At 39.7% G+C, this 24,897-nt stretch overlaps 1 protein-coding gene across 1 annotated transcript in view; it reads left to right on the top strand.

Moving 5' to 3' along the window:
- RIMKLB (ribosomal modification protein rimK like family member B) overlaps nt 1–22,323 on the top strand; it is a gene marked incomplete at its 3' end in the record, with an annotated part of 37,849 nt that extends 15,526 nt beyond the window's left edge. The window contains exons 3-6 of the mRNA XM_084226737.1: nt 15,056–15,286; nt 17,214–17,300; nt 20,217–20,420; nt 21,860–22,323. Of these exons, the coding sequence (XP_084082863.1) occupies nt 15,056–15,286; nt 17,214–17,300; nt 20,217–20,420; nt 21,860–22,323 (986 nt within the window). The remainder of the gene's footprint in view (nt 1–15,055; nt 15,287–17,213; nt 17,301–20,216; nt 20,421–21,859) is intronic.
- Between the last annotated feature and the right edge of the window lie 2,574 nt (nt 22,324–24,897).

The following is a 24,897-nucleotide window of genomic DNA, read 5'->3' on the forward strand; positions in this document are numbered from 1 at the left end:
CTCACCATCTTTCTCAGGTACTAAAAGGCTGCAATTAGGTCACCCAAAAGTCTTCTCCAGGCTGAATATTCCCAATTCTCTCAGCCTTTCCTTATGGAAGGGGTGCTCCACCCCTCTGGTCATCATATGATAAGGTCAACTTGGTTAGCCACAGTTGTAATCAGTCACTTCCCATATTTTCCTAGAGCTTCATAGGCACATCATGTTTGCTTATCTCTGCTGAATCTTCCCAGGAGTTTACTGATCCATCACATGGAGAAAAGAGCTGTGAGTACATAGAATCTGGAGTTTGGAGCATTTGCATCAATGTTAGACTTGTTTTGCATCTGTCTTTGGTTGAAGTAGTAAGTAAAAGTATATTTTTTCCCAGGTTCGTGCCCTAACCTTAGAGATGGAATATTTTCATCTTTGACGTGCTGTATGCTTTATGTAACACAGAGTGATATGATACAGAGAGAGATCAGCTTAGGAAGGCTCTGTGGTCTGATGACTGTGTCAGTATTTGGGTTCCATATCCAAGGAACTGCCCTTGAATGATGAGGTAAAAGGGTATCTTCTCCACCAATTTGGCCTACTGTGCAAAATTGCCAGAATTCCTTTGTGAATCTAGTGTGAAAAGTCAAGCTGCTTCTTCCAAGGCTCTTGTTATGCTCCAGATAGTACTGTGAAGGTCTTGAATTAATGAATAAATTATTTTGGTTTCCCCACCCCCAATAAAAAGTTACTTGCTTTGTCATCTGAATGGTTGACCTAACTGCTGAAATTGCTGATGTCCTGACATTATGCTTACTTCCTGGTTAAGTCAGGATTTATTTAAAAGTATAATTTGAGACACTCAAGATGGTAAATGGATGACAAGTCCTAATTTATAATGCTTTCTTCCTTGCTTTTCAGTAAGAACACCATATTGTTTTGCTTTCTGCCTTATGTATGAAACAAAATAAAAACATGGTTTCATCTGTTGGCCAGACAGGTGACACAGGTACAAAACTGATACCTCACCTAGTTTGGGCAAGGAAATCTCGAGTTTTAGTACAGATTATGTTTAAAGTGATGTATTTATGTCTTATAAAGCATTGAATCAGGATTTTTTTGACATTGCAAATAGGTCTCACATCACCTATCTTAACATAACAGTGGGCTAAACCTTTGCATCCAATTTTTATTGGTTAGAATTTGTCCTTCCTTATTAATAATACATCTGATTCTTAAGTCTTAAATGTCTCTTTGAGGCTGTCTTGTGATTTTTTTTTTTGCCAAATCATGCAGTGGAAGGAGGGCACTTCAAGGAAAAAAGAATGTTTTACCCCAAATCTGTAAGGATCTTTTTGGAAGGACAGGCTTGGAACAGTAACTCAGTTTGGCTGAAGTGGCTTTTGCTAGTGAAAGTAGACATAAATTTGTCCCAAATTGTTACCATTTCAAAAAATAGTCTGTTAAGCATCTTAAAGACTTGTTTAAACTTCACAGCTAAAACATTTGAAACATAGCTGTGTATTATGGAAAAGAAAGATCCTCTGGTGTTCTGGCCTTCTGTCTCCTGTGAGATGGAGGAAAAAGTCTGGTCTGAGCACACAATTTATAGTAGGCATCTTCTTTCATACTGGTTATACCTCTTCTCTCTGACACAAAGACCTGAATGGTCCATCCAAATATCATGGGGACAAGATGGTTGAAATTGGTTTGGGATTGGGGACTGAGATGCCAGTGAAGAAAAACGTGGTGTCAAGGCAGTGTACTTGGCAAACATGCTGGAACAAGAAACAGTAGCAGGAGGTGATTGCAGAGAAACTCTTGCTAGATAAGGAGTTGCTTCCCTCATGAAGGAAATTGGAGATTGGAACTGGTGGGAGCATGGGTTTTGTGTTGAAACTTGCAAACTGAACAAGGAGACTCAAATGGGAAACAAGTTTGAATGCAAAGCAGACAAGTGAGTGGTTACAATGGTATTCAAAATTGCAGGCAGAGAAACTACATGACAGTAGGAGAAATCCATGGTTTGGAAACTAACTGGAATGTCTAGGGGAGTCAGTGCTATGGGGGGATGAGCGGGGAGTGAGAATTTGGGGCAGAACAAGCTGGTCTCACCCTCAGATGCTATTCCACCATGTCAGGCGTTACTTAGGTGCCAAGGGATGAAGTTTTCTTTTGATTATATGCAAGTATGAAGATAAAATTCTATTATAAGTAGCAGCAGCAAGTGACCTAAACTTAGAAATGGGCAAAATTGTATTTGGAGTTTTGTCTTCTTCGTTGTGAATTTGTTTTCAGCTAGTACATTTTAAATTACTTAATTGCTTGCTACTTTTTTGTCAGCCTCCTTGAAGTATGTGGTGTTCTGCTCTGGAAACGTAACTTGCAGTATGGTGGAGAGGACAGTTTGTAGGATGCCTTTTTTGTGATTACAAAAATTTGTGACAATTGAAGCAGAACATTGCTGGAAGAAAAAAATGTTAGTCTGGTGATTTAAATTGAACTGCTCAGAAATTGCCTTTAATTGCATGTTTTTGCATTTTCTGAGTGCCCAGACTTTGGATGCTAGGATCAGCTTTGTGAAAGAGCTGAATACTTAGATCCACAAATGAAGTCATGAACAGCATGAGCAACTGAGAAATCATGGTGTCTCAAACCTGGCATCTAGAATTCCTTTGTCAACACTTATCTCTGGGTTTCCCTCCCCCATATGGGAGATCAGTAGAATATTCACTGATTTCCCGTGGTGTTAACAAAATTAATTATGATTGTGAGGGACTTAGATATTATTGTGATAAGCACAATACATAAAACTCAAGAAGAAATTAACAGTGGTGTGTTTTATTCAAGGATTTCAGTATACCAATCCATGGATTACACACTAAAAAATGTAAAAGAAAATGCAGTCCTCAGTCACTACTTGTTACATGAGTGCTGTACCTTCTGTGCACATTGGGTATCTCCTGTGGGGATCAATAATGTGTGTTTTTGTAATTGAAGACAGTATGTGAGTGGGGTAGTAGATCTGTGCTACAGACATCCTTAGTTGTGGCTTTTTCGAACCTTTGTGTGCTTGGCTTTGTGTCTGCAATAGTTTTCTCTTAATGTAGCTCTGAATGCAATATTGAATGCCTACATTCTTTGTAAATAAAGTATGTGCACATAGGGACTGTGCTGGATGCATCAACATTGTTTACTATCCAGGTTTTGAAAAATGTAGATGTAGGGGAAACCAGGAGTGCTGGAATGATAACTACTTGGGTGACCTAATACTCTTGTCTTTGAATAGTAGTCCATGGATAAATTTACCTTGAAGATAATATGTATTCTGTCAGTGAGACCAAGGAATTTTACCTAAATACCTGGGGGAGTTGCTCTTATACCTTGTTGTCCCTTTTACTTGTTTCATGAATATGTAAATTGGCATGTCCCCATTGTTATTGTCCTCAGCTACTCTGGAAATTGGCTTATTCCATTCTTGGAATTCAGTTTGCATTCATTTGACAGTACTGCTTTCAGTGTTTATGTTTCATATTTTATGAAGTGCCTTGCAGGCCTTTCTTCATGGTTAAGGATATCTTCATATATATAAAAAAAGTAGCATATTACTTTTGGACATCAACACTAAGTGTTGGGCATTATGTTCCTGGATGAGGAGCAGACTCACAGGGTGAACTGCATTCTCTGTTCTGTGGTCAGGCGGGATGCCCTGCTTTGAGTTGAGATTTTTCTTAATATGAAGTAGGAGAGCACTGACTGAGCCTGCAGTGGCAGAGGCAGCTAGTTGTTATGATCATGAAATTATTTTTTGTGAGGTTCAGATCCCTTGTACCAACCACACTGTTCTAGAAAGCAGAGCTGTGCAAATCTTGCCTCTCCGTGTTGTGGGGCAGCTTTCTTTCCTATGCCATGCCTTTTTCTTCAATGAAGGTTGTTGTTAATAACAGAAGAGGCCATACCAAGTTCTCCTGCGTGTGTTACTATGTGTCCTTGTTCCCCTGACTCAGACAACATTCAGAAGATCCTGTAGACTCAGAGTAAAAGTTTAACTGTCCTTTGTCTTCTGGTGTGCAGCCCATCTCTTCTTATTCCCAGTGAAACCGAGTTTTGGTAAGTGTATCTTAAAAATCGTTTCAAGGTTTGAAGTAGCTTTTGTTCCACAAAACTAGACTAAAACTCAACTCTGGACCTAAAAAGGACTACCCTTTGTGTCCCTGACAGCTTTCTGCCCCTGCATCTTTCTGTGAAGGCCTGTCTTGTTGGATGACTACATCCACCAGGAAAATGAAATGATGATGTGTGAGGCCCATTTTCAGTTGTTTCTTTAGAGCTTAACAATAAAATCTTACAGCTTCTTTCCCCACTCTGTTACTTTGCTTTCCAGACAGGATTTGCCTTTACCATATATTAAATTTCTTCTTTGATCTCTTTCCAAGTTTCCTTGTGGTCAGAGAATCAGACCTTGGGTCCTGTCTCTCCCCTACAACTGTCAAACCTATAAAAGCACCTTCCACTTCTGGCATGAAGAACTCGATCTTTAATTTTTGAATGACTATAAGAGCTTGTCAGATCATCTTGATAATGGAAAAGAAAGACAGGATGTTGCCCAGTGAACCCACATATCTAGTTTGAGATATGAAACAGAGCATTGTGGGGCAAGCATCCTACTGTTACAGCTGGGCATAACAATAAGTAACTTAAGAGCCCAGGCATACTGCAGGAGGAGGCCCCAGAGAAGCACAGGGATAATTGAGTTTGAAAGGGACCTTTAAAAGCTGTCTGGACCAACCTTCTAGTTACAGAGGCCAACATGAAAGCTGGAGCCAGCTCTGAAGTTAGATCAGGTTGCTTGGGGTGTATGAAGTCAGGTTTTGAATATCTCCAAGGATGAAGCTGACGCAGCCTCTCTATCACAAAGTTAGACCACCCTCATGGAGTGGGTGGTCCAAATACATGGTCACAATGTGTTAGCATGCTGTATCAGTTGCTGGGCTCTTGTCTAGCTCTGTGCACTCCAAAGCAGAGCTGCATGCGTGTGATCTGCTCCTTTGTGTGGGGCACAAACCCTTCTCATATTCACAGCCTGTCCTTCTAAAGAAGCCTTTATCTATTCACCACAGTACCTCAGGCATGCAAACTATCCAGCTGCCAACTGAGGAGAGATTATGGGTTGAAGTCATGCCAAGTGCAGGTAGAAAGGTAGAAATAACTTAGTATTGACTGGAAATTTTTGAAATGTGCATGTTCATATCCTGCTTCCTTTTGTTTTTCTGTCAATCTTCCCAGGATCATTCTGGCCTAAGACTGAAATGGTTCTTTGTGCACTCCTCCTTACATGCTTGGGACTAAAGGTGAGGCAGGATCCTGAAAGTGCATGCCCTTTGTGGATGCTTTGAGTCGAATAAATCCAGTGGTTGCAGGCAGAAAGGATTCTGTACATGTAAACTGCATGTCTTATTGCTTGTAATTGTTAGTCCTGCTCAAACAACTCTGGCAACTGGGCCTTTGTAGCCATTTTGCTGCAAATTTTTCTGAACCTGAGAGAGTGGAAGCCACTGGAGAATGTATTGCCTGCATAGGACAGGAGTTGCAGAAACAGAAATCAGTCTGATTGGTTTGATTTTACAAAGCTGGAGGCTGGGCTAGCATAGTGACCATCGAGTTGTAAATGCAGAAATACCCACCTCACTATAATTCTAATCTCGAAACAGCACTATTTTGACAATTTAAACTGTTGAGATCCTTGCTGTCCTTGCAGTGATCCAGGTTCCTCTGTTGCAGTTCACACCTGGATTCATCAGATCCTGCAGTGAGCTTGTTCAGCTTGCAACACCTGCAAGAAATTGAATTCCACAGAAGAACAGAAGAGTTTCCTGCTGGTGTGGGAAGCTTACCAGCTAACCAGTGGATCTGTGTATGAGTGATAGGGAGTGGGTGGTACTACATGCCACTGCAGGATTGCATGGAGCTGGAGAATAAAACTGTTGCTTTGTGAGTGCTTTCTTCAGCGCAGGAATTTCTAAAGAGGTGCTCATTTCTTCCCCTTTCTTGCTTAGGTCTTCAAGGTTCATAGCATGCTGTCAGACCTTTTCCTTTCAGAATTTTTAATCTTTTTGTTAGAGGCAGAGTCTAGGAATGAATGTAAATTGCAATTCAGTAACTAAGACAGATCAAGAGTGGCAGTCGGTAATGAAATTCCATGGTTCTGTTGCCGTATAATGGAAGAACTTGAAGAAAAATGTAACCTGCAGATATTTAAAGGCTGAGTAATCTGTGGAAGAGCTAAATGAACTAAGGAGACTTATCATATCTGAAGTGGTAAAAAAGCTTTTGGTTCTCTTCTCTGCCATTGACTTGTTTGTGATGAGAGCTGTAGACCCTTAGTGGTTTTTATTTCTTTGTTAGTTGGGTGGGTGATTATTTCAGACAAGAGAGCTTCAGAACATGGAGTGTAGTTGAAATGTTTATAAAGATATTTACCAGCTTGTAGGGATTGGTAAATACAGAATTACCCTTACAGTCTAGAGATTAGTGGTAAATTGTCTGATCTCTTAAATGTATTGCCTTCAAGGGTCAAAACAAGCTGACAGTGGGAGGGATGTCCCTTCTACTTGCTTTAGCGTGGTGTCTTTGAGTACGGTACTACCACTACATGATTTTTTTATACAACTGGACTGGTTGGAAGGACTGTAATTACGAGGAACATTGTCTTTCAAGAAAGTTATAGGTTTTCTGGAGTGTATTAATTAGGGAGCATACTAAGTATCTTAATAAGTTAGCATGTTTTTGTGACTAGGTGGAAACTTCTGCATACAGATCAGGTGCAAAATAATACTGCTGTGTTATATCTGTATTGTCATTACAGTATGGGCTTGGAGCATGTGTATATTGCAGCATAGTTTTAACCCTCTAAAGTCAGAGCAGACAAGCTCAGTGGGTTTGCTTACAGAGGTGTAGGAAAAATAGATTTCTTCATTCTCTACCTTTGATTTGTGTATGGTTATACGTTAATGTCTGTCAAAACTAAGAAATTTTGGGTTATAGCTTTTGGTCTAGAACAACTTTTTTAGGGGACTGAAGGTGTTCATAGAGGAAAATACTGTACTCAGGATGACGCTTGAACTGTTGTATACTGTATGTTCAAGTACAAGTTTTTCTCTGACACATTAAAACAACAGACTCTCCTAATTGACAGGAATTGATATTATTTCTGCAAGCTTTAGAGTCAGTTTTAATGCAACATTTTTCCCAAAATACAACAGCTAAATTCCTTCTGTTAAGAAGGATACATTTGTTTCCAAAATAAGTGCTTCCAATTCATAAATTGAATGCAGTTTTGACAAGGCCTTAGACTGCAGTGACAGGTCAAAACAATAAACTGAGGGGATCTTTCCAGTCCTCAGAATTCAGGCTCTGCTAAATATATTTAGGAAAAATTGGAAAGGAGAGGGAGTTGGATAGAATTTATTAAAAATTTTTGACAGTGTAGACATTCTTTTAGGTATCTTTTCTGCAATGGGAGACAGATATGAAAGGTCTGTATCTTCATTACAAATTGAAACTCGCATTGGATGCTTCTCCACTTTGCTTAAGTAAATAAATGGCATCTCCTGGCGTCAGAAGATATTGTTTGGTAGCAGACAGAGATGAGGTGCATTATGGTAGGCATTTTAAAGGTATTTAGTAGGTTTTGATATTACAGGAAAAAAATCTGATTAATCTCAAATGGGAGAAAAACCTGTTACAGGTTGCTTGAAACCTTCCTTGGGATTTCTTTCTGCTTTTGGAAATACCTTTGCAATCAGCCTTTTTGTTTCAGGTGTATCCTTAACTTTTTTCTTCACCTGCTCTTCAGAATGAACAGAAACAGCACATGTAAAATATGGGAAAGACTGACTGAGTCTGAGTTAAGAGTGGAGTTAGTTTACATATATTTAGCAATTCTGGGTTAATAGTTGGACTTGACTTTACAGGTTTTTTACAGCCTAATGATTTTATGATTCTGTTCTTGTTCTATAACACTGAATTAGGATGGTATTGTTTAGTATTTATGACTTTCTGCATTTGAGTTGGGGAAGGGATTCCAGAACTTGTTATTTGTAAGGCTCTCAATGTTGGTAGGTGATACAGGACAGATACCTGCCACAAGTGGATGTTCTTTCAGTTGAGGATGTTTTAGACTTCTAAAACTCTGTCAGTCCTGCTTATTTGACCCAGGAATGTTCTGAGATCACCTTGTGGAACTGTTGTACAAAAGACCTAGTGAGACACAAGAGGCCTCACCTAAACCATGTAGAAACTAAAATATCATGTCTGGCTTATAAACAGGTGTCTGCTTTTGAAGTGTGATCTGTGCTGAGCAGTGGGTTTAGGTATAGGTTTCATCATAAGGGCTTGCTAAATTTACAGCTCCTGGTTTCCAAAATAGATTTTTTTCAGAATACAGTGGCGTAGTACTGTTCTAGAGATATCATTTTTTTCTCTGCTCTGTGTCATTTCCTTGGTACTGCTGAGCTGTGGAAGTGTATCTTGGTGGGAAAGCCTTTCTGGTTAAGTTTTTGTGGAGAAGTAGGTTGAGGTCATGTTAAACACATAGGGTTGAATGTTAGCACTTGTTAGTTTGGTTTGAAAAAACTAGTGAGCAGGATAGGAAGAGAGAGAATTTGAACTTAAAACACCCGGCATAGAACTATTGGAGAAGTCTGTTTCTGTGGACAATAGAGTAAAAAATAGCTTGGTAATGCTAGATACCAAAGAGGCTTTTACATGGCAGTCACATTTTGAAGGAATTGTGACAACTTAATGTTCAGACTAATAAACTGTGGCTGTCAGGTGATAAGTGATATAGGAAAAATTCCTGTGCAACTTCAAAGGGGGAAGTTCAGTTTGGTGTTAATAAATTTGTGGTTCTCTAAAATTTCAGTGCTTAGCTGCCTTTCAGAGGTTAAGTTCTGGTTCAAATAAAATTGCATTTGAAGTGTGATACTTTATCTAGCATACAGCTGCCACAAGCAGCCACTTCTCAGAAGAGGAATTTTAACTTCAGTGACTGCCTCTGTCTTTGGCAAAACCCCCAGGAATTGCCAATTGCTCCAAAATACTTATATATTTCAATGAAGTTCTGTTTTTCAAAGAAGGTTTGAAAAAAGAAGTTGGAAAAAAAGGACGTTTATCACCCAATTTCTGGAAAGTTTATGTTGTTTATAGTTGGGTTATAAGATAGGTACATAAAATTAAATTGATATAGTGGCAAGCTTTTGAGATATAGAGTAGTATTTAATGAATATTAATTCTACTTCTGTTAATTATTCCTCAATTCTGACACAGTCTTGGCAGAATATATATTTGAAGTATGCTGAGTTTTGAAAATTTTATAGATTTAGTTGTGATGGAGGTTAGTGGAGGGAATGTATAACTTGTTCTTGCAGTAATCTGCTATTTAGGTTTGGGATATCTCCCTTCTGAGCTTTAAGCTTGCTTTAACATGGCAATTAGGGTGAAACACATTTAATTCCTTGCAAGTAAACTGTAAGTAATTATTAAACACTTTATAATGATTTAATGCAAATATTATGCAGTGTCTTGTGGGTGACAGATATTGGGAGGACAAATGAAATAGGAATGCACTGATTTGAGAGCAGGAGTGAGTCCAGGCTTGTAGAAAAATTCAGTGATGTCTGTGAGAACAACTGATGAATTGTGAAGAGCAAGTAGCAGGATGTAATATCATCAAAATACGAGGAAAGGTTTGTGTGGTAGAAGGCTTGCCTTTTTCTCCCAGATGACTGAGTTGAATTCATTATAGCCTGCTTGCTGAGTGACTGTTCATTTGGGAAACGTTAGCAGCTCCATGGATGGGTGGATGAATAAATTTGTATAACAAAGTTCTGAGAGCTGGAGACTTTCAGGGCAGCCTACAGATCTCTGAGGAAAAATCTGGGTAATATATCTGGAAGTTCCCAGACCCTGCTAGTTCTTGCTGGAAATGTGGTGGGAGCTAGTGTATGTTTTATGCTAGTGAAATTTGATTCAGATTCTATTTCTTGTAGTGCTGCATGCACGATGACCAACCACTTACATGCTGGAATGTCTGTTAGAAAAAGTATTCCACATACTGGATCTGTCTGAATACTGAAACACTTTTTTCCTGCTTTGTTTTACTTATGTATTTCAGAGAGCTGGTGTTTATTGGGACTTTTGCTAAAGACAGAGGTAGTCACTGAAGTTACAATGGCAGCCTGTGGCAGCTGAGGCCACAGAGTGAGAATTTTTTGCATAGTTACCCATGTTGTACATGGAATTACATGTATATTAACTGTGTTGTCATGTTTGGGAACTTCTCATAGCCACACAATTCTCAGACAAATTCCATGAAATAAATATAGGAAGTCAATTTGAAGGGTGCACCTTTTGTGCCTCATTCTTGCCCTTTTGATCTGTTTTGGTCAGAAATGGATTTGATAAGTCATGAGCTTCTATGGGTAGCAAGGCAGTGTACCAGCTGTTTCCAGGCACAGTGAAAAGCTTTGTCTTTTATAAATTTATTTAATATTACTAAGGTTTAATCTTTTGTTAAAAGTGCCTGATTTTTGCTAAAGCAAGATATATAAAGTATCTGAAAATACATTTGATGTCCTTGCAGTCTTGGAGTTTTTAGACTTACATTCTGAAACTACATTCTTTCTGTGAAAGCATTTGCATTGTTTCAACTAAAAGTACAGTTGTTTGTAACATGCAAACTGGACATGAGCTATTGCTTTGCAGTAGTTACTAATCTGCTGATGAATGAGTCTTGTAGAGATTGGAAGGGATTTGTGTAGGCTGCGAATGGAATATAATGAGTTTCAAAAATGTAAGCAATTTAAAATACTGCTTGGATGTGAATTAAAATGTTTAGAAGTCACACACAATTGCTTGAAATCTCTATCCTTTTTAGCCATCCATAATGCCATCGTGGTTTTTTTCCCCAGTATATTTGTCCACCCTAAAATTGTACTAAATGAGGTTTCTGAGAGACATCTATCATCCTGAGTATCTTACTATTTGAATAAGCTCTGCTGTGCTGGAGATTAGTGTCTCAGGAACTGTTTAAGGGTGTAGATGCACATTTTCTGATCTCACAGGTAACAGCAGCAGTCATCTCTGCCTCTTTCTTCTGTCTTTAGTACAGTTTAATGCTATGTCTGTTTTCTGTGGTTTTCACAGGTTCGTGTGATGGCTTCTACCTTTTGGGTCAAAATAATCATTTTTAGCAGAGACCAGCTGCTTTGCATTTTAAGCTTGCCTGCTGTGTTTTGGGAGTGAAAAGCAGGAGGAGTGGCTGGACCAACTGATGAATAATCATGCATTTACCCACTCAGTTCTATCATGTGCTGCTTTGAGCTGTTTTTGAGATAAACTTGAGGCTCTGACTTTGAGGGGTGTGGTGTAACTTGTGAGGTTTATTCCCAGGTGATTACAGTTCACATTGCAAAAATTCCTTTTGTACTTTGTCTGAATACTGTGATGATTGGTGTCTAATGTTATAGGTGTGCCATGTTCCATTTTGGAGAATTTTGTCTTGCAGAGGAAGAACAAAGACAGCTGGAAATGAGTGAAAGAATAGGTCTTGTTGAAGAGCAGGGTTTACATCTGTTTTTACTATGTGATATTCCAACTCATGAGTCTTTACGTCATAGAACCAAAGAATACCCATATATTTCGTGATAACCTGAAAAATTGTTCCTCAGGCTCTGGTAAAATGGTTGTTATATGATGAAAAAGTTCAGAGTATTGGATAAGCTTGAATTCTCCTTTCCTGGCTTATATTATTGGTACTTCAAAGGACTGTATAGCTGTCTCTTTGCTGTGTCGGCAATGTCATGGGCATCCACTGAAAATGTCAACAAATGGATTAACTTGTTTTTTGTCAAGGTATTTCTGTGTGATCTAAGTGTCTGCCTTCTATGTGTTTGTGAGGTCAGCTCATTGTCCACAGGCAACAGTGAGTGTAACTTGCTTTGCTGTTTTGGGATCAGGATGACCCTATAACTGCAAAGAAAAGAGGGTTCATCTCAGCTGTGTGCAGTTTTGTGTGCCACACTGTGAAAAAGGTCACTTGGTTTGTTCAGCCTGGAGAAGAGGAGGCTGAGGGAAGACCTTGAGTGGACTGTAGCTTCCTCATGAGGAGAAGCTGAACAGCAGGCACTGATCTCTTCTCTGTGTTGTCCAGTGACAGGACTCGAGGGAGTGGCCTGAAGCTGAGTCAGGGGAGGTTTAGGTTGAATACTAGAAGAAGGTTTTTCACACAGAGGGTGTATGGGCACTGGAACAGGCTCCCCAGGGAACTGGTCACAGCACCAAGCCTGACAGAGTTCAAGAAGTATTTGGATGATGCTCCTGGGTACGTGGTGTGGTTATTTGCGCTGTTCTCTGCAGTGATAGGAGTTGGACATCATGAGCCTTGTGGGTCCCTTTCAACTAAGCAACATCTATGATTAAAAAAAAAATTACATCTTTACTACTATGTAACATCTCTGTAGTCTTTTTTTCCCTTATTCTTCTTTACATTCATGAATCAGTCCTTTGGAAAAAAATTACCTGTACACATTAGTATCTTCTGTGTTACTGCTTTCAGCACATTAGAGTGAATAAATATTATTTTATCAGCCCACTTGGCAATAATGACCATTAACCTGATTGTTAACTGATGGGTCTCAGATGGAATGCTGAATGCATGCTTGTTCCAAAATGGCAGAATCTGGCTCTCCTTTTTACTATAATAAAGCTGCTTCTGTTTGCAGCACTGTGTTGCTGGGAGACTGCAGCTAATTTTTATGGTGCATATCAGTAGTAGTGATTCAAATTGTACATTTCATTCAGTAGCTCTTCTTTTTATTTGTAAACTGCCTTCTGTAAGGGGAGAGAAATTTTGTTCTGGGGAGAACAGTGTCCAGACCAGAGAATGCGTCTGAATCTGAAACAAAAGCTCAGACTGTTCTGTTGATAACATCATTGTACTTCCAAAGTCAGTTCAGGGGGGATGGTGACCTGGCTAAATTTACACCAGTCTGATAGTCAAGTCGAACACAGGTACTCAGAAGAATTCTAGGTGAGACAAACACATCTCCTCAAACTGCTGTTTTTCTTTTTCAGAATCCATGGTGCAAAACTTCAGCATGTGGCGTGACTTTAAAGCAAAACAACAAAATAGACTGAGAGATTATGAATTGGAAAACTATGTCGTTTTGGTTCACAACACAGATAACGGTGGCAATTTGGGGCTATGTAGGAAATGCAGTCCTTTTTAGAATGATTGTTGCACAAGCTTGCATGTGGATCAGGATGTGCATGCAATTACATTGGCAAAAAGTGAGTGTAATTGGGCATGCACCTAAATGGAAAAATACATGTGTAAGGTGGAATCTGACTAATAAGTAAAAAAAAATCTTCTGCTTGCTCAATCTGTACTCCTTTTCTGGCTAAAGGAGATGATGGTCCATTTTGTGCTTTTCACAGCCTGCTTAGGTTTGTAGCAGTGTCTTGTTTTTAATCTTGCTTGAGATGCCTCTCTAAAATGGGGTGTGTGTGTGTGTCTGGAGCCTGCTTGCTTAAACACGCGAGTCATGTCAGCTGCAATGCGGCAGTGCTTGGTGCTAATGAGGTGAGCAGCCAGAGCACCCGTCTGCTTATGTTTGCTCATCTCTGTGCAATTATGGCTGTGGGGATTGGAAAAAGGGATTTGTATTGGATGTGGCTCTGTTTTGGCCTTTCCAGAGTGTAATTCTGTGTTCTCCTGAGGACTGGGCAGCGCATTTCAACTTCCATTTTGGGAGTTAGGTGCTTGCTTCATAATGTTTAATGCAAGGTCTAAAATACATCCTGGTTGGGAGAAGAAAAAAAAAGAAAGGAAGTACAGAGCAGGGGAAACCCCCCGTTCTTCTCTCCCCCCTCCCACCCAATTCTCCCCCAATTAATTCTAATGCACCTTGAAATGAAATATATGGCTTGGCAATCGGTGCCTTCATGCAGAGTAGATACAAGTCTGTATTTGTAATGTAGCATCTTTGGAATACAGTAATTAGGTAATAAAATTTGGTTAGATCTCACAAGTTACAGGTGGCCTTTGGTAGGCACAAGATGGAGATGCACTGTGATTTCTCAGCTCACACTTTTTTTTTTGTTTCCTTTTTTTTAACCCTTAAGGTGCTGACAGCAGTGTGAGCTGAGTATTTTTTGCTGAAGTTATACATTTTTGCTTTGAACATAAGACAAATAAAGTAAATATCAAACCTTGTTTGTCTTTTCCCGTCCTCAGATGCCAGACTATCTCCATTGAGCTTGATGCCTTCCTGTCCAGTCTTGTCATATGCCTATTCCTACAGCTCCTCTTTCAGTGTTTCTTTTTCAGAGAATTACCCTGTAAAACTATAGGTCATGATTAAGTAATATATTGATCTTGGTGACAAAGCTGGCTTTCCTTCTAGTTCCTGCCTTTGTCACAGGGTGCTTCCCTGTTAGCTGATAAAATTATTTCTGATTACTTAATTTAATATAAATCAGATTGTTGAAATGTCCTGTTAAAAATACTGCTGGTTTTTTGTGTTTTTTTAAGGATCGTATCTAGTCTCTGTTACTTTGCCAATATGTTGTGTAACGTGGTGCCACAAACAGAGGGATCAATACAGCTGGGACTGGGAAAGGTATGAACTGCATCCTGTAGGCAAGAACCAGCGGTGGGAGGCAGGAACCTCCTGAGCTGTTGATACAGCTGATGTGAGTGTAGTGTGCAGCTTACACCCATAGAAAGGGTGGAGTGTCAAGCTGTAAACAAATGTCCATCACCCTGGGAAGGAGCCCAAGACTGTATGCCCTAATAAAGTCTGGTTTTTGCTTGGTCCTAGTTTTAAGTGACTTAAGAGTGACATGAGTGAAACAGCACAGCTGACAAGATGCGTGTTAGGGAGAGTTGTGCTGTTTTAGCACTCACTGTTGAAGTCTGGTATCTCTGATCACAGCTAGTGCAGTATTTCTGTGCCTGTTTATCTTCTCCTGGAGACCTTATGACTTAAGACTGGGATGTTTTTCTCTCTTCCTTCTTTAGGTCTCCGGGTGAAAGGGGAGCTCATTACCGCTTACCCACAAGTGGTGGTTGTGCGTGTGCCAACACCTTGGGTCCAGAGTGACAGCGACATCACAGTCCTTCGCCACCTAGAGAAGATGGGCTGTCGATTGATGAATCGTCCTCAAGCCATCCTCAACTGTGTCAACAAGTTCTGGACATTTCAAGAACTTGCTGGCCATGGTGTGCCTCTTCCAGACACTTTTTCGTATGGTAAGGCTGTTGGATCAAAAGGATAGCCTAGTTGCCTAGACAACTTGTGCTTTTGCAGTGCAAAAGATGGAAGTGTTGGAAATCCATAGAAATTTAAGTAGCATGAGGCCAGTTCCACAGTTAAGTGTTGAGTAACCAAAAAGGAAGTTGAAGTCGTGACACCCAGATTCGGTTTTGTCTTTGTTGATTAGATTTTGATGCTTTGGAAAGAGTACTTGAACTGTACCTCAGCCTTCCAAGCAACTGACTTTGGCTGTTAGTGCTGTAATACTTTCCGTTCTTTTCCAGTTGCCCAAAAAACAGACAAGAGCTTGGGGTACTAAATGTCATAAGTACTACGGAAAACTAGACTTTGGTACAACCTGAAAGTAGAGTAAACTCCTATATGAATAAAAGTGTCTGCAAATACATTAGTTTTTGTGAAAGGACAAGAGTAGCAAGGAGTATGAGCCCTTGTGTTCACCTTTTAACAATAGTTTAGGCTTTGTTTCCCACCAAAGCAGTTAATTATAATTTATTGTGCCTGCCTCTGGAATCTCTGGTATCTATGGTTCCTGACAGAGTGCTAGATTAGGGGAACCATTTGACTGAGCTACCCTGATGCTATTTCTGCTTTTAAATACAATCTGTTAAAGAATTGTAGATACCTCTCAACCTTCTGTTCCTTCTGGGAATACCAGTGCTTTCCTCCCCTTTGTGTGATTGCATCAATAGGCTTTTATAATGGGAACATGACAAAATGAGAGAAAAAAAAATTGACAAAACTATGCTTTCTGTCATTGACTATGAATTACCATTTCCATCAATTACTATGAAAACACATTTGAGAAGAAACATACCCTTTCTTTATACATGTGGTTGCACTAACTTGTTGAGAAAGAAATGAGTTTTTGATTTTTTGGGGGAAGGAGAGACCATGAATGATGCTTAATAACTGCAGAACATACCTGTTTGATCATAATTCCCTCCCACTTCTGGTGGTGTCTTCCTCTGGAGTTTGACAGAAGCATGACTTTCGTTTCCTTTCTTTTTTGTTTTTGTTTTTTTAAACCACAGGTATCAAGTTATCAGTGAGATCTGACTTGGCCAAGTAAAGCAGGGTGTGCTGGATGACATGTTACTCCATGACATGCATTAAACTCCATGGCAGGGTCGTGATGACTGCTGCTGGCTTTATGACTTTGTGTCTTGACTTGACTTCTGCACTTTACTGCGTGATGTGTTAGAGGGGGCTCATCCCTTTGTCTGCTGACTTTTCTCTTCTGTATTTCTTGTGCTGTGGTCAGCCTTCTTTAAAGTGAACTCAAGTAACCTTGAAGTATCAACCATAATTGTGTGAATGGCCATTAAAAGCTACACTCTAAGGTCCTTAGAGATGCAATGAGATTAAAAGGTTGAAGTACTACTTCAGGATATAGAGAGAATGAGATACGGGAGACTTAAGCCTTCAGAAGGGGGGAGGTGAACTGACAAGGTCTAGGTTGTTGCTGCTCTGTGAATTATGCCTTGTCATTGTGTTCTGTGTTCTTTCCTGGTTAGTAGTTTGGATGGAACTGTGTTATGTGTCTGCTGTTTTCCTGTTAGACATTTGAAAAGATGGAAGTTGATAAAGTAAAAGGGATAAACTGGAACAAGATGGTAGAATTGGGGCATTTGGATTTGGAAGATTAGATCGAGCCTTTTGGGATTGTGATCAAGAGGCCTTTGTCAATTTGTGTCTTGAGTTCAAAAGGAAGTAGGTCCTAGTATCCCACATGTCACAAACACCTTCAAAGTCTGATCGTGCTCCATGAACAAGGTCCGACTAACTGATGATTTCTCTGCATTATCCAAGCTGTAAGGGTGGGAGGAGTGTATGGCAATTACATCCCAAATTTGGCCACAGCAGACTGGTGGCACATAATGTTGTTGGTTTTCTTTTTGCCAGGTGGTCATGAGAATTTTTCCAAAATGATTGATGAGGCGGAAGTGCTGGAGTTCCCTATGGTGGTGAAGAACACGCGGGGTCATCGAGGTGGGTGTGAGGTCAGGGGTGAGGGCAAGGAGCATTCTAAGCAGCACTTCAAGATTTTGTCTCATCAAGGAATGACAGTTAAGAAGATCTGTTAGGTGTTGGACTTCTTTCCAATACGTCTAAATTTTAGCACCCTTGAATGCTGAATGTTGAATAGGCTGCAGCACTGGGAAACAGTTTTAGTAGAACCCAGTCTTGCAAAGGCAGGGGGCAAAACGTTCAAAATTATGGTGCACTGGTGACTTCTATGAGGAAAGCTTTGAACTGGAATAATGGGAGGTCTGGACTTTGTGAAGTTGAAAGAAGCCTACCTGGATTTTAGGGATGTTTTAAAATAGGCCTAAAAAATGAAATCTCAGTTCATTCAGTGACTTCTTTCCTACTCAACTTTGTCTATAATTAGGATTCTGATTTAATTAAAATTTTACGTATTGTTTGTAAAACTGAATCTCTGTTTTTCAGAAAAATACCTCTGACAGTGTTGGTGGTATTACTGCAGGTTCAGATTAAATTGCTCTGTCTTTTGTTTTAAGTGTTGAATATAAAACAAACATCAACTTAATTTAGTGTTAAATAGTGGTTACTAAAGGAAGGCATGTTTAAATCAATTTTGGAGGTTACTTGCACCGGAAGTTGCTCTGTTTTTAATATACTTAAAAACAAATTGAATAAATACTAGAGCTATAAAGATACTAAAACTGAGGTTAAAGCACAAAACCAGTTGTTACTTCAAACAAAATCATAACTAGAGGACACCACTTCTTTCTTTCCGTCCATCAGTTTGCTCTCACTCTCTGCAGCTCTGATGCTTCTCTTCTGCTGGCATGAGTGCTTCTGTAACCATGTAGTAAATGGATTTAGGAACTGGTGTCAAATGGATCTAGATGGGTTATTTTTACTCCAATTAATTTTTTACATGACTTAGCACTTACTTGCACAAATGCTCATGTTGATGTAACGGAAGAGAGAAAAACGCTGGGACTGAGGAAGATTAACCTGCTGCTGATGGCAGCAATACCTGTTAGTGTGGTTTCAAAGTGTGGGTGGAGCTCTAAAGTCAAGGTGGACAGTTTGATGTTGCAGCAAGGTGATTTTGACAGCTGTGGAGTATCTGAAACAGTGGATTTGACTTGATGCTGCCTCCAGTGAAGATCTACTAAATAATTTTAGAGTTTCAGCTATTGATTTTCTTCTCCCTTTTTTAGCCAGGATTCCTGTAAATCTGTTTACAAGTTTTGCTTTAGAGCACTTTAAATTCCATGCATTTTAATGCAGATTTATGGAAAGTACATATCTTTTCACATTAAGAGAGTTGGGGAAGCTTTATCAAATTAATTGAAGAGCAGCCATTTGCAAATTATATGTAAAATAAATAGGCAAATGTGGTCATAGGTTGATGAGTAAAAGTCACACTCTTCTAGGCCAATTTTCTGCGCAGTTTGCTGCTGCAGCAGATGGGCCAGTTGTGGTTTTACCAAGATGTCATGATGCTGGATAATTTGCAAGAACTAAGTGGTTCCTCTCCAAGGCATCATTCTTCCTTTTCCATTTCAGGAGTACTGTAGGATTATTAATTGCCTGTAGAAGAGTTAAAGTTTGGAGTGGGAGAAAGGTGATGGAGGGTTTGGGGGTTTTTTTTGAATTTTAAGCTTACATTCTCATGACTCTGTAGTGAGAAATTCCATGTTCCTCAAGCAGTATTCTGTGTTATGGAGATCTTAAATCCTATCTAAGCAGAAGCTGCTGTAGTAGGGCATAGGACCACTTGATGGAATTCTTTACACATTATTTATCCTAGTTCTGCTACTGCTGCATTTCTGTTCTCCTACTTAAGGAGGGCAGTTTATCAATTTATGTTTGTACTCTGTTAGCACCATAACAGAATTGAATGACAGTTCTGCTTCAAGGTAAAGTGTGCAGCCTTATTGCAAAACATAAATCTAATATGACATAGAGCTCTTAAGAAAGGGGAAAAGAAGTTGGGAAATGTAGGTAAAGATGGAAAGGGATGCAGTCTTGTGAGACTGGAAATTGGATAGAAACTAGTTCAGGGATAACTTTAACCAGTATGAATACAACTAGAAAAGAACAAAGAAGTCTTTGGTGTGGTCTAAAAATAAAAGGGAATGAAATTACTTGTTTTAGTAATTAGAAATTACTTGTTTAGTAATCCAAGTCCTAGTGATGTTTGCTTGTAGAAAACCTAGTGATTTGTCAAGAGGGTTTTTTTTTCTGTTGTAGGATAATCCATTCATTTTATGTCTTGTGGAATCTTCTGCTAAATTATCTTGGATACTGTGGAGTGGAACGTTTTCCTCTGAATGTAGTTGTTCCACTGCAGACCTCATTCTGGAGTTGTGAGCCCTTTTAAGTATTGGGAAGAGCAGCTCTCAGGAACTTTTTAACAGAGAAGTGGGTGATTCTGCAGTGGCATACTAGAGTCTTCAGAGTTCTTAGATGCCCAGTGTTCAACAGTTTCATGTTGTTGGTTCTTGTGTGTCAAAGCTGTAGGCTGTGGTCCTGTCCTCTTGGATGAACAAAATTGTTATTAATTACATGTTGGCTGCTCTTTCAGTATTTTTTCCTTTTATTTCCTCCCACTAAGGACTTGTACCGAAAGAAGTTGAAACTGCAAGACCATCTCCTTTATCTAAAGCTTTTTTCTTTTTCCTTGCTTCTTTTTCTTTTTTTTAAAACTCATGTCTCCTCAGCTTTGTCAATACTTGAACACTTAAAAGCACTGAATCAGTGGAACACTTGCCCCTGGAAGAGTTTGTAAATGGATATAAGCTACAGATGGGGCCTCTGAGAAGGGGCAGTGTGCCAGTCAGAGGTCTTACTTTCACGTGCTGAATCATTGATGCAGCTCAGATGGGTAGCTGCTTTCAACACCCCGATGTTCTTTCCCCCATACAGGTAAAGCTGTGTTCCTGGCACGAGACAAGCACCATTTGGCAGACCTAAGCCATTTGATCCGTCACGATGCCCCGTACTTATTTCAAAAATACGTTAAGGAGTCCCATGGCAAGGATGTGCGCGTCATCGTAGTGGGAGGCCGTGTGGTGGGCACCATGCTCCGCTGCTCGACAGATGGGAGGATGCAGAGTAACTGCTCACTTGGTAGGAAAAGCATTGCTCATAGTTTTGATCAGAATATTTCAACCCAGTTGAAAAATCACAAAGCTGACTGAAGTAAGCTGCAGGTGTTATTTTGTGTTAATTGTGCTTGTTGCTGGGGGTTTAAAGCGGAAACACAAGAGTAAGGATTAAGTAAGAAGCATGTTGAGGAAAGAGAGAAGGAGAGATGATCTTTGTTCAAAGTGTTTGATAGATGGGATGATGACAAGCAGGGAAAAGTTCTAGAACACAAATGGAGCAACTGATGTGATAATGGCAGTTTGATGCTAATGCTGTGTTATCATTTCTTTCATCCTGTTGAGAGGAACAGAAAATGAAGGAAGACAGAAAGCAACACTTAAAAGAGGTAGAGGAGTCAGTCATTTGGCAAGAGAGTAGAAGAAAATGTTAAGTGAGGAAGCTGTTGAAGGCAATAAACACTTGGATTGCACTGTTCATTTTCTGTGCTGCCTTAAGTCTGTCAGGTTCCTCCATGCTACCTCTTCCCACCATATCTGGGAGAAAGAGGAGGTTACTGCATTGATGGTAGCATGCTCAGAACTGAGATTCTGCATAGGTTTGGTTGTTGGACTTGAGGGTTTCTGAGGGTAAAAGGAGGAAGGACACTTAAGTGTACCTGGCTGAAACTGTACTGAATCTGAGCAGGGATGGGATAAAATGTGTTCATGTATAGTGGAGTTTTGGTTAGTTAAAATGCCTAAGAGATTTTTGTTACTACTTAATGCAGAGGAAATATAGCCTGAAAGATTTTTCTGCTAATTTTTTTGTTTGTTTGTTTCTTATTATTTGGGTTATTTTTCAATTTAACTATTGTGATAGATGAAGCTTGAGTCGGTTAATACTTAGGTGATGGACTGGGAACCTGACGAGCTGAGGTTCAGACATAAATGTTCATTAATTCTTGCTTTAGAGACAGTAACCTGTGATAGTGAGTACAGAGGTATGTGAGCAGATGATAATGTCTTAATCCCCATTCCTCTCAATTATATCTACAGTTAGAGCTGTAGTCTTACCAAGAGCTCTAGGTTTAATTTTGCTGAAATATTTCTTCTGATCACGTACAAACATGTAAGGAAAGCCTCTGCCTTAGAAGGAACAAGGGTAGTTTGTTACTTCATTTTTTTAATATCCTGGGATCATTAAAATGTGTATTTTTTCTTGACTAAAAAGTCATCGCTTAACTTTTTTTAAACAAATCATAATCTTGACGTGCCAAAGGCAGGTCAGAATCTTTTGAAATCCTGGTGTGACATCAAGTTCATTAGTAGTCAGTGTGGAAAGGAGGTCACTTTCTAAGTCATCAGCAGTGTGCTTGCAGGCTGACTTTGAAGCTTCCCAATTGAAAAGCACGGCCCGGTTGAGAAGGATGTCAGTCCCTTGTGACCTGAGTGCAGACAGCAAGTTCTTTTCACTTTTTCCAGGTGGTGTAGGAATGATGTGCTCGCTGAGTGAACAAGGCAAGCAGTTGGCAGTCCAAGTATCAAACATCCTGGGGATGGATGTGTGCGGCATTGACCTGCTGATGAAGGACGACGGCTCATTCTACGTCTGCGAGGCCAATGCAAATGTAGGTTTCATTGCCTTTGACAAGGCTTGTAATTTAGACGTAGCTGGTATCATAGCGGACTATGCCGCTTCCCTGCTGGCCCCCGGCCGCTTGACGCGGCGCATGTCCTTGCTCTCCGTGGTGTCCACGGCCAGCGAGACTAGCGAGCCAGAGCTGGGCCCTCCAGCTGGGGCCGCTGTCGACAACATGAGTGCTAGCTCCAGCTCTGTCGACAGCGACCCTGAGACCACGGAGAGAGAGTTGCTCACCAAGCTCCCGGGGGCTCTCTTCAACATGAACCAGCTACTAGCCAATGAGATCAAGCTCCTTGTGGAGTGATGCCACGTGTAAATAGGTGACCAACAGAACTCTCTCTTGTAAATTTTTTTTTTAAAACCAACTTGCAATGCTGTTTATCAGAGACGCTCAGAGGAGTGAGGAGAGGGGGGGTGGGTGTGTCAGTCGAGAGAGCAAAAGTAAAAGGCACACGTGCTGTGATTGCTGTCCCTACTCATTTGCGGAACATTAAATTGTCTTCATTCTTCATCAGTTTTACAGTGGAGATGCTCAGTTCGTAGCCAAGCAGCAATTTTATTTGGATGCTGCTTTGGTCCCCAGATATATTGCAGTTCATGTGTCTTCACAGGCAAGCATTGAAGCGTGATTCACACTTGAAGATTTTCAGAAAGTTGTCTGGCAGCTCTCTAGAAACTTCTGTGAATTACTGCACCAGTTAAGTCTCTTCTACCTCTGTAAGGCTTGATCCTGTAAATTGCTGAGTGCCTCAAATTCTTTATATGAGTTGAAGGTATTAAATACCAAGTATTTCAAAATTCCTGGACACCTACTGTTCCTACTCTTGAAGATAGGAGCTGTAAGTTCAGGGTCCTTTTAAAGTCATCACTTTCTGACCTTGCAGGATACGGCCTTTCAAATGATGAAGCTGAGAGAAGTGTCAGTTGACTTAATGTGAACTTATTGTAAAAATCTAAATTGTACCATCTTGGTATTAAGTGGCAGCTTTATGTCTAAATTATTTATAAAGCTTTTAAAAAGGAGGATGCTTCTGTTTTTCTCATTTCAAATCCTGATTTTGGAAGGTATATAGGGCAATTGGCCATATTCTATTTGTGGGCAGAAGTGGCACGTTTTTAAGTATTTTTTGCATGGTTGGAGGAGATAAACAGCACTGTAATGTTTGGTATACAAAATGATGTTTAATCTAAAAATGTGAAAAAGAATTACACTAGTTTAAAGCAAACGTGCATTGACTTGTATTTGTTAGTGTTTTAGTCTTTCTGAGAGAGATCTGCAATGTTAATGTTCCTTTTTCTTTAATACATGCTAGTCCAACACTCCCTTCTCTATGCCTGCATCTTTAACAGTGGCCAAAGCGAAAACACCGCAGACTGTTAAGAAAACACTGAGTTATAGCCTGTACATTGGTGGGGGGTTGTTTGTTTGTTTTTGTTTGCTTTTTTTTTGGAGGGAGGAATGTGGTAAGGTGTGGAGGAGGGAAGAGCTGGTTAAAAGTGATTAGTCATCTAGAGGAACTTTAGAATAAAGCTGCAGTTCATACAATACTTACCAGGCTTACTTTTTCCCCACTGAACATAAAAACCTGATGTTGGCATAAATCCAAAGAGTATAACTGGGGAGAAGTATTCAGTTCTTAGCTTTGGAAAACGTGGCAGATTTGAAAAAGGCAAAAAAAAAAAAAAAAAAAAAAAAAAGGAAAAAGAAAAAAAAAAAGAGAGCTCAGCCAGAGTTTAAAAAAAGAAAAAAAAAATAACCTAGGTCCACAAACAATTAAGGGATTGATCCTAGACCCTTACATGTGTGTGGTGTGAGTGCACACACTCGTGTGTGTTTGCGTGTGCACAATTGTTTTGCTTTATTTTTTTGAGGGTGTTGGCTGTTTAGCTCCTAATTTTTTTCCAGACTTCCTGATTTTCCTTAATCCTTCTGGCTGTGCATTTTGTCATTAGCCTTGAGCTGGTTTGGAAAACAATAACCAAAACAGATACTGAGTCCATTTTTCAGTCCCTGTCTTCCTCCTCCTTTTCCTCCTCCTTCTCCCTTTTCATTCCCCTCTTATTCTTGGGGTTCATAAAGCCCCGGAACTATATATATATATATAAATATATATATAAAGATAAGCCTCTTTTTTAAAAACAAAAAGTAAAACGTTTACAATTGAAAAATCATCTTGTGAAAATAGGTTTGTTTGGAGGGGGGTTGTGTGTGTGCAATGCTGCTGTTTTCTGGATACTTTAATGGAGCATGTCCCATGTACCCTCTGAGGTTCTGCACTGCCCACCTCTGTGGCCCTTCCTCACCTCTCTGCTGCTCTGCTGTTTTACCTTCACTTGGACCTTAAACACAACTCACGGACACTATGCAGAGAGTCTTCAAGAGGCAATAAACAGAACAGTATTAACCTACTTTATGGAGGTTTGATCATGCTTCTTTGTACAGTTTGGTTTTTTTATTTTAAAAGGAATGTAATAAAATGGCTTTTTTTTTTTTTGTAGAATTAAATATTATTATTAAAATCAAGTGAAAGGTTGACTGTTGGTGTTGAGCAGGAGGGTGGACCAGCTGGTCCAGCAAAAAAAAGATCTTCAGCAGTAAAGGTATTTTCAAATCCTTCTTACTGAGCCTTCAAGTGCACAGGTTATACCAGAAGAATATAAAGGTCTTCAACTTCTGTGAAGAGTTACAGAATGACAGAACATGAAAGTAACCTAATTCTCTAGTTACTGAGCAGTAAACTGTCTCTTCGAAGAGCTCTACTTCCCTTGCTTGTTTATCCAAGGGCAATTTGGGGTGGAGGGTGGCTCTTTTTTTGTTGTTGTTTTTTCTTTTTTTGTCTCTTCCTTTTTACTGGTAGGTGCCTGCATTCCTTGACAG

Source organism: Fringilla coelebs (assembly GCF_963513975.1).
Source record: "Fringilla coelebs genome assembly, chromosome: 2".
Taxonomy (NCBI): Eukaryota; Metazoa; Chordata; class Aves; order Passeriformes; family Fringillidae; genus Fringilla; species Fringilla coelebs.